The 14,434-nt window shown below is 37.8% G+C and overlaps 1 protein-coding gene across 1 annotated transcript in view; it reads right to left on the reverse strand.

The window, feature by feature from the left end:
- STAG2 (STAG2 cohesin complex component) overlaps positions 1-14,434 on the reverse strand; it is a 47,795-nt gene that overhangs the window by 12,197 nt on the left and 21,164 nt on the right. The window contains exons 6-20 of the mRNA XM_072430866.1: positions 13,973-14,069; positions 13,348-13,424; positions 13,066-13,270; positions 9,100-9,251; positions 8,346-8,419; positions 8,139-8,262; positions 7,285-7,383; positions 7,114-7,193; positions 6,474-6,581; positions 5,699-5,810; positions 4,831-4,948; positions 2,217-2,320; positions 1,699-1,791; positions 497-586; positions 207-410 (exon numbers count right to left, since the gene is read on the reverse strand). Coding sequence (XP_072286967.1) covers positions 207-410; positions 497-586; positions 1,699-1,791; positions 2,217-2,320; positions 4,831-4,948; positions 5,699-5,810; positions 6,474-6,581; positions 7,114-7,193; positions 7,285-7,383; positions 8,139-8,262; positions 8,346-8,419; positions 9,100-9,251; positions 13,066-13,270; positions 13,348-13,424; positions 13,973-14,069 — 1,737 coding nt within the window. The remainder of the gene's footprint in view (positions 1-206; positions 411-496; positions 587-1,698; positions 1,792-2,216; positions 2,321-4,830; positions 4,949-5,698; positions 5,811-6,473; positions 6,582-7,113; positions 7,194-7,284; positions 7,384-8,138; positions 8,263-8,345; positions 8,420-9,099; positions 9,252-13,065; positions 13,271-13,347; positions 13,425-13,972; positions 14,070-14,434) is intronic.

The following is a 14,434-nucleotide window of genomic DNA, read 5'->3' on the forward strand; positions in this document are numbered from 1 at the left end:
TCTTTTTTATTTCTTCAGTGCGTGATGCTCACTTTCTGGACATGTTTTAAGTAATTCAACGTACTGTTAACACTCATAGTGGCCCACTTTTTCAAGACTGCTTTCCAAAAGAATAAGGCTTGCAAATACAGAACCATATTTTAGGATCTATAAATAATAAACAGCTAATTGAATATAGAAGTTGACAGTTTTGAAATCCCACTAACCTCTTGGAGGAAATCCTCGAGAAGCCGATTGAATTTATCTGCCAGTTCATCAATTAACTGACTCTTCGCAATGTCTACTCTGTTAAATATTGTAAACTCTTCATTGCAAAGTGCATGGTAGGTTTTGGAACACGCTTCTAAAACATCTGTGTCTGTATGCTTTTCTACAATGTTACGAATCTGTCGCAATAATGCCTCTAAATGCTTGGGGAAAAAAAGTTACAATTAACCAATTATGGCAACTCTTGGGCAGATATCATGGATAATATATCTGTTCTTATCAAAGTTACCTTTTCCAAACGCCCTGTTGTATAAATTTCCAAGTCAAAATACTGTGGCAGCTGCAGAAGATTTGTGAGTTTCTCTGCATCTACTGAATACTAGTAAACAAAAAAAGTTTGTGTTTTATTATTAATATTAATGTTAAACAGGATTTGTATAGCGCCAACATATTACGCAGCGCTGTACATTAAATAGGGATTGCAAATGACAGACTAATACAGACAGTGATACAGGAAGAGAGAACCCTGCCCCGAAGAGCTTACAATCTAGTAGGTGGGGGAATTTCACACACAATAGGATGGGAGATATGTAGTGGTGGTTTCAAAAGACAGAAGAAGACGGGTAGGCAAGTTTGAAAAAATGTATTTTGACCGCGCTTTTAAATGAACACAAAGTAGGAGGAAGCTGAATAGGGCGAGTGAGACCATTCCAGAGAGTCAGGGCAGCTCTAGAGAAGTCTTGTATCCGTGCTTGTGATGAGGTTATGAGTAAGGAAGTCATTAGTAAGCTTGGCTTTGTAGTCCATGAAGTCAGCGCTGAGATTTCCTCCACTTACGTTCAGCTGCACGAACAGACTTGTAGCTGTTTGGTGTGGTTTTAACAGAAATCATAGCAATGCATGGAAAACTAAACAAAATGTATATCAAGGTCACTTATATTAACAATGTAAAACAAAGTACAAATAAAATACTTGCCTTCATTTTATAAAATATGTGGCAACTTGTTTTATGTACTTAGACTATGAACTAGCTTCTAATATGCTGTGTGGAAATATCCCTGACTGTGGAGGCACAAAAGCTAAACGGATGTGCCAGTGAAAATAATGTACTGGGTTTAGCAAATCATTAAATTCAATACTTTCTTCATACTTTCCCCAGGACTCTGATTACCACTTTATTTATTTTGTGAAGCAGAGGGGGTAAACATGTCCCTTTTTAGTGCTCAGTTGCAAAAAAGTAATAATGCCAATTCCATACACTTAGTTCTGGGTGAAATCTAAGTACTACTTACAAGAATCAAGACTAAGCAATACAGCAGAGGGTAAACTTAAAATAAAACAATGTAGGTGTAAGAATACAAAATATGTGACATAGGTAATTTATTATTTAGACTCAGACTTAGATTTAGATTATTTTTTCACTGATAAACTATTTAAAAATCGATGTTCAGAAGTAGAAATGTACTGAAGACACATAACCAAAGTACATACTTTTGCTAACAGCTGGGGAAGAGATACAGCAAAGAGCTCCGTAAGTCTTGTTTTGTCATCTAATTGGGTTTTCTTTTCTTTTGCAGTCAACACCTATAAAAAAAAAAAAAAAAAATGGACGACACCGACTGTACACACGGAAGATTTTCGCCCGATAATTGGCCGATGCCGATTATCGGGCGATAAAAATCTGCCGTGTGTACGTAGCTTTAGCCAGACCTTTTCCTAATTACAATACAGAAATTTTAGTTGTTGGACAAGTAATCCAAATAAGAAAAAGTGAAGTCCAAATCAGTAGCAAGCATCGTATTTACAGTTACTGAACAGTTGTCAGCGTTAAAACACTAGATCTAGGAGGTGTTACAGAAAGGTAAAAAAGGAAATACAACTGAAAAAACTAATGTAGCCACCACAGCTAAATTCTTGTAAGCTGCAATATCTTTTTGTTATTTTGTTTAAATACTTAAAAAAAAAAACATGGTAAAAAAATAAATAAAAATAAAATCATAAATATGTACCCTTTTTCCAGTTCCTCTACCAACAGGAGGATGGCATTCAGCGGCTTGTCGAATTGTACAAAGCATGATTTCAATTAATGCACTCTCTTGCCGATCTGTGAGTGCTATAAAAAAGAAAATCACAGGTCACATATAAAAAAATGAAAGGTAAACTGATAGACATCCCTGTTAGGTGGCAGGTTTGAATGGCTAGAAAATACCATTGTAGCCCTATTAACCCCCCTAGCGTTCTAATTTTGTCAGTTTTTTGATGCAAAAAGTGATTCTATTTTTTTTGCATAGAAGTTTTTGTTTATATTGTGGGCCTGTAATTCTTAGGATTAACTCCCAGTATGATAAATATATTTATTTAATATATTATATTAATAAATTATAATATAATACATAATTATAAATAATAATTTTAAAAAATAATGAAATAATAGACAACAATGTAATCTTAAACTAAAATATAAAATTAAAAATGTACTTTTATTTTTATTTCATGTTGTGTGGTGTTTTTGTACTGTAAAAACCATTGTAATCTGTTTTTAAATTTCCCTCCCTGACACACCCCCATACATCACCACTCACATCACATGACTCATCCTCCGGGGTGATGTGAGTGGAGATGTCCCACCCTGCCTCACACAGGCGCTGCTGCTCTGCATCTCCAGAGAGATGCAAAGCACAATGCAGGACTTCTGCATTGTGCTTCACATCTCACTGCAGATGCCAGCAGCAATAGCAAATTCCGGCGGTGACCACCCCCCGAATTTTCTATGCTGCTGGCATCTGCAGTGAGATGTGAAGCACAATGCAGAAGTCCTGATGCGGGCAGTGGCATGGCCGGGACCCGGGTGGTATTTAAAAGCAGATTACTCAGTAATCTGCTTTTAAATTTCCCGCCCGGCCACGCCCCTCGACTGACCGGCGCCCCAGCATCACAGCAGGACCATCCGATCGCTGCTGGAGCGCGGGGTTAAGGTAAGGGGGGCTCCTAAAGTTACCCCGAGTGTGACGCTTTTGCATGTAAAAGCCACCCCGAGTCAGTCTCGGGATTACCGCTAGGGGGGGTTAAAGTACACCCAGCAGCTTTGGTGGATGAGCTTCCTCCTGAAAAGACCAAGGCATATTTACCAGGTTCTCATATGCAAAGGCAAATATTCTACATATTCACTAAGCCAAATCATTATCTCCTGAAAGCACAGAACCAACATAAAATGTAAAATGTATATAGGATGCACTGCTATATATAATACAGTCACAACAGTAAACTAAGTGATGTCAAATTCTTTTTTGGTTCTAACAAAAATGTTTGCCGTTCCAATTTTTGTTTTGCCTGTGTGCCCGTTTAGGAGATGTTACTTCATGAAGCATATACAGTTTCTTCCAGGTCAGTGATTCAATAGGTGCAGTACCGCCCCCTTAATTCTCGATTGCGTAGGCCAGGGGTCGGCAAACTTTTTGGACTACTAGGCTATTTCAGGAGGTTAAGAAGGCACACTAGGCAAGAAGAAACAATGTGTCCAAGGAAAGGTTTTTTCCAACCGTGACTGCAAGCGAGCGCGAGCACCCTCAGTCTTCCGCAGTGTAGTCTCTGTACGTGTGCGGGTGCTTAGCATTGAAATGCCCCTTGAGATTTGACCACTTAAAAGTGCTGTTGGTATCGTTGCACAATAAACACAGGGCTTTGTTGCCGCGTTGGATGAAGAATAAATCGTCAATTCATTCAAGGATGAAGACACAACGTTCCAGGTCAATCTCCCGAGACTGGTAGCTGCGTGTTAGCTCTTTAAGAATAGTAATTGGGGTTACTGTGCGGGAACACGATGATATTGTGAAAGCTTGCGATAGCGCGACAATTCAATTAGGCCGGATCTAACAATAAATAACTAGGGGAGAGTTAGGCCGGACTGGAATACTGACTAGGCCGTATCCAGCCCAAAGGCCAGTTTGCCTACTTCTGGCCTAGGCGATCAAAAATGAATAGGAGCGCAGAGCCTCCCGGATGCTTACGTCATGCATTCCGGGAGGCTTTTCGCTGCTTTTTCAGCACATGCCCGAGATGCGAGGAGGAGTCCTTTTACCAACAGGAGCCTTTATTCCGAATCTACGTCACCCAATCCTACGCCTGCACAGTGTGAGATCAGGTGACAGAAGAAAAAAAACCCAGATGAAGAGAGGAAAAGATTGCGGCGTTTGTCACTCCCTCTGTCCTGAGCCTAAGATGGATACCAAGATGACGCGGGATCCGATGGAAGAAACCTCCCGATGGATAGATTGATCTGCGAGATTGAAGGTAAGTGTTTTTTTGGGGAGGGTTTACTTCTGCTTTAAGAGAAAAGGAGAATGAAAAGAAGGGCCTAAGGCTGCACAGTGGGCCACATTTAAACATAATTATGTTGGCTCCTCTATTAAGCAAAGAATGACCTACTTATATCAGGCCTTTACAAGAAAAAACACACAATTTTTTCCCCCTTATTCCTATGCACTTTCTATTAAGCCAAGGTTTTGTGTTGTGTGGATCTTCATCTAATTATGGAATCTCTAACAACTGTTCCACAACAGATCAATCAAAAATACCTTCAAAATGAAAGGTATGTCAAAAGAGTGTCAAATGAAAAATACTTACGTTCCTCGCCATTTAAAGGGTCATCCAACAGCAAACTATTCATGCACTCCCAATCTTTTAGCAACTCTGTGGCACAGTCCCACATGCTGTCTACAAGGTATGCAGCATGTTCATGCAGCTATAAATGAAATAAAGCACATACCTTCAATTATTAAAAGAAATAGGTGCAAATGGATTTGCCTTTTAGGCACAGAACAAACATTTCAAAGTATGCAAATGACAAAAAGACACCTATTACCGTGTTTCCCCGAAAATAAGACACTGTCTTATATTTTTTTGGGCTTCCAAAAACACACTAGGTCTTATTTTCAGGGTAGGTCTTATATACTTTTTTTTGGGGGGAAAAGTGCTAGGTCTTATTTTCGGGGTAGGTCTTACTTTCGGGGAAACACGGTACCTATTATTACAAAAGTAGATTTAATGTTAAATGCCATTTTAAAATTAGTGCAAAACCCATTAACACAGCTCAGTGGTACAGGATAACTAAGCTGTCAGGCAATGTTAAACTGTGACTCTGGATTATAGCTATGACCAAGATCTGTGAAACTTGACGGACAACATCTACTTTAGCAAACTACCACCTACTTAACCTTTCACAGAGTTACCCTTGCCTGCAGCTAGAACCCTTGCTCAAGGCAAATGTCTTTAGGTGTGCACTTTCAAAGTCATCCAGCAGTTTTTGGTCTCCACTTCATTTTAAAAAGAATGCATTTTATATCCTAGTAAAATGAAAAAGTTTAGGCCTCAAAATCAACTCAAGTGACCAGACAAGAAAAAAAACTTGTCTGGTCCGATTTTGAAATGGCATAACATCCAGAAATAAGACTACGAAGTTGTATGGCAGTAAGCATAACAAACATAAGAGTACCTCGCTCTCTAAAAAGAAAAAGACCAATGTCTTGACAAGATTCGCATTTGGGCTAAGCCTTCCCCTTCGTTTTAAAATTCCATCATCCTCAGGCTCCCGACAGCTGAACAATCTAGAAAATATACAAATTCAACTATTCACTAAGCTTCATTATGCACATTAAAAAATCACATCACATGAGACTATTTTCAATGCACAAGGAAAGTATTCATATCTTAATTTGCAAAAGACAAAAAAATTATACTAACCTGAAAGTTAATGTTTTTTAGTTTATTTTCAAAAGTTTAAAACTGGGGGAAATAAACTAAAAGTAACAAGTAAAACATCTTTTTTTTATTAAGCAATTTGTCAGAAACAAGATTTCCTATACAAAAAGACACACAAGTAACCTAGATTTTACCCATTTGACATTACAGCTACAGTAAATTCAATTGGCTTGAGACCCATGTGTATATGCATGCACTGCTTTTAGTGACTCTTTTTAAAAGATCATAGTTAATACTACATATTAAAATGTATACCTATTTAACCCCTGCTAAGCCATTATTAATTCTTGCCTCTCCTTCAGCTCACAAGACATAGGAGGTGATTACTTCTGACAGATAATTTTTTTGTACATGTGGGGGTCTTTAAACACATAAAAAAAGAAGAAAAACCATACTGCAGGAAATGTCCTGCACTGTCCTGACAAACACTTTAATAAATAGGATACATATATGAAAAGGCTGACTCAGTCATGTCTGTAGTTTTTATCAAACTCTTCTCCATAACTTACTTTTTGTACAGAAATTCCCCTGCTGCAACAGCTACAGGCCGATGTGCAGAATACACTAAGTGGTAAACATTTTCACAGTCCTCAGCCGTAAGAACTTCATCGCTACTTCTACAAAAAAAAAATAAAAAACTCAGTGTAACATACAGCTGAAGAAAGAAAATATATTAATAAAGACTACATGCATGAGGACAGGTGTATGGGTGATGTCACTGGTCACTTGTATTTACAGAAAAAGCTTGCTGCTGTTTATTGGGATTCATTTAGCTGAGCATGTGCAGCTCAGATGGACAGTGTTAAATACATTATCAATACAAACCACAACAAATAAATGAGCCCTCTTTAAAAAAAATCTAGTATACTTGCATACAGCCCTCCAAGACTTCACTTTGGTTTTAGTCAGAAGAGCTCTTTGGCCAGTATCTAGAGCTACTGACTTGAACAAGCAGAGCACCTAATGAAGTTTCAAATTTCTAAACTACAACATACTTATTCAAGGTAAGTTATTAATTGTCTAATCTCACAGGTTCTAGTTCAGATTTCATTTTCATTTTCAATGCACAGAATCATGGGAAGACTGAAAATTATTGTCTAAAAAGGAGTGGGGGAGGGGGGGGGTACCAAGTTAAATAAAATTACTTACTGTAAAACAAGTGTTAGGAGCTTTATTGCCTGTACTGCTACATCATACTCCTTATCAAGAGTCATTGATACAATTCTATCCTGCAAGAGATAAGGATTCCATCAGATATACAGACTTAAGAATATAAAACAAAAAAAAAGTAAAAAAAATAAAAAATAAATAAATAAATACCTTGAAACGACTAGTGAATAGCTCTAGTTTTGAATTTAGCTCTCTGTTGTAATAGAGGCCTTGCAGCGCTGTAAGACATTTAAGTCGAACTTCTCCTTGCTAAAAAAAAAAAAAACAAAAAAAAAAAACAAGTCTAATATTTATATACAATTATATACAAAAGGGGCAAAAATATAAAAGAACATAATTTGGTCAAAAGAAGAAGTCACACGCTATTAATATTTCTAATAGTATTTAAATGGATTTAGTAACTTTATGCAATGTCACAACATTTATTGCCATCCAGAGTTGCATTAATATTTCTCCAAGTATTTTTGAACATTGGACCCTTCTATTTCTATCTGGCTAGCCCAGGGGTCAGCAACCTTTTGAGTCGAAAGAGCCAAAAATTACAATTTACAAAATCTCAAAGTTTTTAAAGTGCCGCAAAATTTTTTCTTGCCAACAATAAATAGTACTCGCATAAATAAAGTTTTTTGATAAAAAAACTAATCTATTTATTTTATTTTATAAGAAAAAATATCTATTTATTCATATATAAGTAGTGTTTTTCACAACACATTAGATAATATATATATGGCATTATTAGATAATTACCTATTATTTAAGTAAAAAATTAAAACAAGTAAACATTTACTTACAAAAGCCAGGCTGAGAGATAGAATAACTTCCGACAGACTGAATTAAAGAGCCGCAGCTTCACATCTAAAGAGCCGCATGTGGCTCGTGAGCCGCAGGTTGCAGACCCCTGGGCTAGCCTATCAACCATGTACTCCCACATATCAGAACTAACATAAAGGTAGGCAATGAGCAAAAGCAAAGCATAATCCTAATCCACAGAAACCACTGCTTACCTTATCATGCATTGTCCAACCAACATATTTTAAATAGCTGTCATTTAAGAAGGCATCACTGTACATTTTCATCCAAACACCAATCTCTTCTATGCATATAGCTCTAATTTCAGCAATAGCATCCCTGAAAAAGACATAAACATCAGGAATTGCAAAGCAAAACATAACAGTAGTATTTTATATGTTTATATGCCTTACATAACATACCGGTATCTATGTACAAACACTCCTTTGAAAATTGCATTCATCATGTTTTCTATCTCATCCTGGTTTTCTTGCAGCTGTACAGGAGGAAGTACAAGTTTTACAATAGCATAAACTAGCAAAAGTTCATATAACTAGAATGTGTAAATTTGTGAAGCTTTGCGGATTGTCAGGGCACAATACAGTGTGTCAGTAGTGTTCTATAGAAGCAGGGGATAGGACACTAAGGGAGTGGAGGTACCGTTTGCAACAGGAATAGAGGAGGTGGTCATGGTATCAGTGCAGGAACCTTCAGCGAAGAATTCATTCTTGATGTTGTTTGGGACGTACTGTGAGCAGTTACTGTGGGATGCAAAGAGATCATGCCTGGAGGGGTAAGATGACCAGGAGGGTAAAGCTGTGAGCAGGGACTGAGGTGGCCATCAGGGAAGGGATGTGAAGCTAATGAGTAGTAAGGGTGCCAGAAAGAATGCATACTGAGTGGGAGGTTAGGTTGCTAAGAGCGATTTACTTTGAGCGGGGGGTAGTTACTGATGTTATGAGCTGGCACGACAAGGCAAGGTAATGTATTTGACCACTCTAACTTAATTTTTCTTTAGGACAAACTTTATCTTTATTCTAGTCAATTAATCAGGACAAATATGCAGATCAAGTAAAGTCAGATACCCTTATCCAACACCTGTTCTAAGTTGTTGCAAACCATTTAGCTTGTTTTCACCTTCCCCCAAAAAACATTAAGCACTCATTTTTTACTAACCTCCTTTCTTTTCTGCAGTAAAAGTTCCAGTCTGTCATTGGCTCTCTTTCCAATCATCTTGTTTCTCTCTGCCTCATACTGCCTTTGGGTATTGTCCATGTTGATACTCAAGTTTAGGGCGACATTAACTAAGGCTGTCATTAACTTCATTGCTACAAGAATTGGTAAAAAATGCATAAAATTATATATTTTAGGTAACAAATTACATAACAATAAAGAGATGTAGTAGTACTGTGAATAATATACAAGTAAGGATTTCTGAAGGCACAAGTACAGTACTGCATGAGAACAGTGAAAAAGTGAAACCTGTTTATTTTAACCATTTCAGGTACTTTTTCTAAAGTTTTTTTTTTAATTTGTAATTCCACTTTAATTTTTGGAGATGTCCAAAAAGCAGACATTCTGCTTTAGGCAGAGTGGGCACCAAGGCAAACAATCATTTATGGACCCAAGAAAAACAACAGAAAATGAGGACTTTCTGGAGCTGCCTGAAAAACCTTACAGGCTGAAGTAGACTGCGGACTCATCCACCTGGTTGAAAAAAGTGTGAACAGAAGACATGAGGCAGTCTTGCAAATATCAGGAACAAATGCTTCCAGCTGAACAGCTGTAAACTACAATTACTTTTCTTTTGGAAGACTGGAGCTGGTCAGACAAGCAGAGGAACATTGTCCTGGTTAAGGTGAATAGAAGAAACAACTTTAAGAAGGAGGGATGCTCTGTGCCTTAACATCACACCTTGATCCTCTGCTAAAACAAAAAAATGATTTTGGCAAAAACAAAGCCATCAGCAAAATACGGCTGCCAGCAGCTCAGACACTTGTTCCACATATGTGTTGGTTACAAGATAAACCACCTTGTAAGGGAATGTAGAGAGAAGAATCTAATGCTGAAATGCAGATTTAAATGATCATACAGTGGCCTTTAAAAAGGCTTTGTTAAGACAGCTGTCACCAAAGAGTTTGTCTCGTTTCGGAGGGATGGTGGAACATAGCAAGTTTGGTTGAAATGACTCCACGTGTTTTCTAGTGATCACATACACACATCTATATATTTAACACAAACATACAAACATACATACAAATATAGCTCTGACATATAGCACAACGCTTTACCAAGATTAGCGGTGCACTCACATGAGTCAAATGTCTAGCGAGTTTGGTTAAAATGTGTTGTGTTATAGCACAGCGCTGTACAAAGATGTCTGATGCACTCACATGAGTCTCAGTCATATGTATAGCAAGTTTGGTTGAAATGTGTACATGCGTCTTCGAGTGCTGGTGGAACATACACACATATCGTGTTTCCCCGAAAATAAGACCTAGCACTTTTCCCCCCAACCTGCCCTAATATAAGACCTACCCCGAAAATAAGACCTAGTAATATATATACATACATACATACATACACACACACACACACTAGCTGATTATCCGGCGTTGCCCTGGTATTTATTCATTGCAATCTTATATTATACAGGAAAAAGAATCAAATAAAGCTATAGTGATTTTCTTGTCTATGGTGTTGTTTCATTTTTTTGCACTCAGCCAATTGCCTTACGTTTTCTGGAAGGCATTATTACAGGCCAGAAATTTGTAAGAGTCCAAAAAAAGTATGTAAATATATAGGCAAAAGGCACACTATCAGTGACTAGCAGTGCAGTCACATGAGTCTGAGTCATACAGTATGTCTAGCAATTTTGGTTTAAATATCTCCATGTGTTTTCAAATACACACATACAGTTAGGTCCATAAATATTTGGACAGAGACAACTCTGTACATTACTACAATTAATTTTACATAAACAACTCAGATGGAGTTGAACTGTAGACTTTCAGCTTTAATTCAGTGGGTTGAACAAAAAGATTGCATAAAAATGTGAGGACCTAAAACCTTTTTTTAACACAATCTCTTCATTTCTGTGGCTCAAAAGTAATTGGACAAATTGAAAAGCTGAAAATAAAATGTTCATTTCTAATACTTGGTTGAAAACCCTTTGCAGGCAATGACAGCCTGTAGTCTTGAACTCATGGACAGACCAGATGCTGGGTTTCCTCCTTTTTAATGCTCTGCCAGACCTTTACTGCAGCGGCTTTCAGTTGCTGTTTGTTTGTGGGCCTTTCCATCTGAAGTTTAGTCTTCAACAAGTGAAATGCATTCTCAACTTCTTTGCTTTTTTTAAACTCCTTGGTTGCTTTGGCTGTATGTTTTGGGTCATTGTCCATCTGTAGTATGAAACGCCTGCCAATCAATTTGACTGCATTTGCCTGGATTTGAGCAGACAGTATGTCTCTGAACACCTCAGAATTCATTTGGTTGCTTCTGTCCTGTGTCACATCATGGATAAACACTAGTGTCCCAGTGCCACTGGCAGCCATGCACGCCCAAGCCATCACACTGCCTCCGCCATGTTTTACAGATGATGTGCTATGCTTTGGATCATGAGCTGTTCCATGCCTTCTCCATACTTTTTTCTTGCCATCATTCTGGTAAAGGTTGATCTTGGTTTCATCTGTCCAAAGAATGTTTTTCCAGAACTGTGCTGGCTTTTTTAGATGTTTTTGAGCAAAGTCCAATCTAGCCTTTCTATTCTTGAGGCTTATGAGTGTCTTGCACCTTGCAGTGCACTCTCTGTATTTACTTTCATGCAGTCTTCTCTTTATGGTAGACTTGGATATCGATACTCCTACTTCCTGGAGAGTGTTGTTCACTTGGTTGGCTGTTGAGAAGGGGTTTCTCTTTACCATGGAAATGATTCTGCGATCATCCACCACTGTTGTCCTCCGTGGAAGTCCAGGTCTTTTGGCGTTGCTGAGTTCCTCAGTGCTTTGTTTCTCTCATGATGTACCAAACTGAAGATTTTGCTTCCCCTAATATTGTAGCAATTTCTCAGCTGGATTTTTTCTGTTTTTGCTGGTTACGGATGGCTTGTTTCACCTGCATGGAGAGCTCCTTTGACTGCATGTTTTCTGTTCACAGCAAAATCTTCCACATACAAGCACCCCCCCCCCCCCCAAATCAACTCCAGGCCTTTTATCTGCTTAATTGATAATGACATAACAAAGGAATTGACCACACCTGCCTATGAAATAGCCTTTGAGTCAATTGTCCAATTACTTTTCAACTCCTGAAATGAAGTGATTGAGTAAAAAAAAAGGCTTTAGTTCCTCACATTTTCATGCAATCTTTTTGTTCAACCCACTGAATTAAAGCTGAAAGTCTGCAGTTCAACTGCATCTAAGTTGTTTCATTTAAAATTGTTTGTGGTAATGTACAGAGCCAAAATTAGAAAAAAAAATGTCTCTGTCCAAATATTTATGGACCTAACTGTTCAATTTTATGTATATAGATTTATTTAGCTCTGACATATACCATAGTGCTATACAATGAAACACTGAGCTAGACCCATCAGTCTCTGTACAGAGGAGCTGACACCCTAAAGTCCCCCCACAATCACACACTATTATTATACATATAGCTCTGACATATACCATAGTGCTGTACCAGAGATCACCGAACCAGTCCTATTGGTATCTGTACAGAGGAGCTGACACTCTAATGTCCCCCAGAGCTGCAAAAAGATGACTGCTGCACTCACATGTTTCTGAGTCATACTGTATGTCCAGCAAGTTTGGTTGAAATGTGTTGATGCATTTCCTAGTGATGGTGAAACATAGCAGGTTTGGTTGAGATGTCTCCATGCGTTTCATCTACATATAGCTCTGACATATAGCACAGCCCTGTACAAAGATGACAGGTGCACTCACATGAGTCTCAGTCATATGTATAGCAAGTTTGGTTGAAATGTCTCCATGCATTTTCGAGTGATGGTGGAACATACATGCACACATACAACATACATACGTACCTACATCCGATTTTATATCTATAGATAGATAACCTAACTCTATTAAAAAAAACAACTAAGATGGCCAACTAACTCATGATAAAGAAGTAAATACAAACCTGCTAATGTACTTGTATGTCGAAATGCTCGAACTTGGGAATCAGAAAGTCCAGTGAGAAGAGAGATAACTGTGTCCATCATGTACTCATCATATATTATGCTGTACTGACATTGGCGCACTAAAACACCAATGAACTCACAAAAACTGAATTTAAATTTCTTCCACTGTGGACCAGCCATTGTTAAAGGGTAATCTCCACTATCCTGTGGAAACAAAGATGTCAATTATTAGACCAAGTTCATCATGCCTAGTGCACAGAAAGTTTAAAATAAAAACATACTTCATCAAATTCTTCAGTCATTCTTCTGATAATTTCTGAATTTTGCATGTGACGAAACATGTCTCCAGTGACAACACCTGTTTAACAAAAGAAAGGATGTTTTAAAAAAGGCTGTCTAATTTTTAAATATTATCAATTACACATACTGATACATTACAGATTATTATGAGCCATTTCATGTTTTACCAGGGGCTCAACTGTGAGTTGAGAAGTTGAAAAACATCGCAAATGTGGCTGCATGCATCTGCGGCAGATCACAGCACGATTGTCAAAAGCATAAAGACGTTTTTAGCCACACAGTGGTGGTCAAAAAGATTTGCACCATGGACAGAGCTGCATGCAAATCTGGTTACCAGCACTGTGGTTTGCCATTCTCAGTAGCTGCCAGCCACAGTTTTATCACAGGTGTGAAAGAGCATAACAAATAAATTGACAAAACAGAGGCCACAATTAAACAGAAATTACACATTTTATAAGCTTCTAGCCGACACATCAGGCATGATTTATTAAAGCTGGAAAGGATACACTTTCATCAATGAACCTGGGTGATCCAGCAAACCTGGAATTCTTAAAATGGCATGTTACAGATGACGAAAATTCCTGGTAAACAGCATAAACATCATACCTTTGCATCCAGAACACTGAATGAAAAAGTTTATGAGATCAAGAAGTGCTACATCTCTGTTGTGTTTATATGCTTCTATCCAGTCATCAACCACAGACTACAAAGAGATAAAAAAAAATCATCAAACAGAGAACCTTTTTAAAGATTTCAAAAGCATATTAAAGGGTAATATATTTGAAATTAAGCTTTAATACACAAAAAAGAAAAAATGAATGACTACATCCAAAGCGGAACAAAGATTTGGTTTGAAGTAACTTTGAACAGAAAACCCTCACTGTTAAAGGACAAGAAACTAATGTTGTACTTTGTGAATGTGATTGGAAAACAAAACATTCACATCTCCAAAAGAAAGGTATAATGTTAATGACTTCCGGCGCTCAAAACTCAATGCCTTAACCAGGAATAAGGCATCATGAAAATCATCCAGTCCCCCTAGCTCCTATCGGGAGCTTATTACATGGA

Source organism: Pyxicephalus adspersus, chromosome Z, assembly GCF_032062135.1.
Source record: "Pyxicephalus adspersus chromosome Z, UCB_Pads_2.0, whole genome shotgun sequence".
Classification (NCBI taxonomy): Eukaryota; Metazoa; Chordata; class Amphibia; order Anura; family Pyxicephalidae; genus Pyxicephalus; species Pyxicephalus adspersus.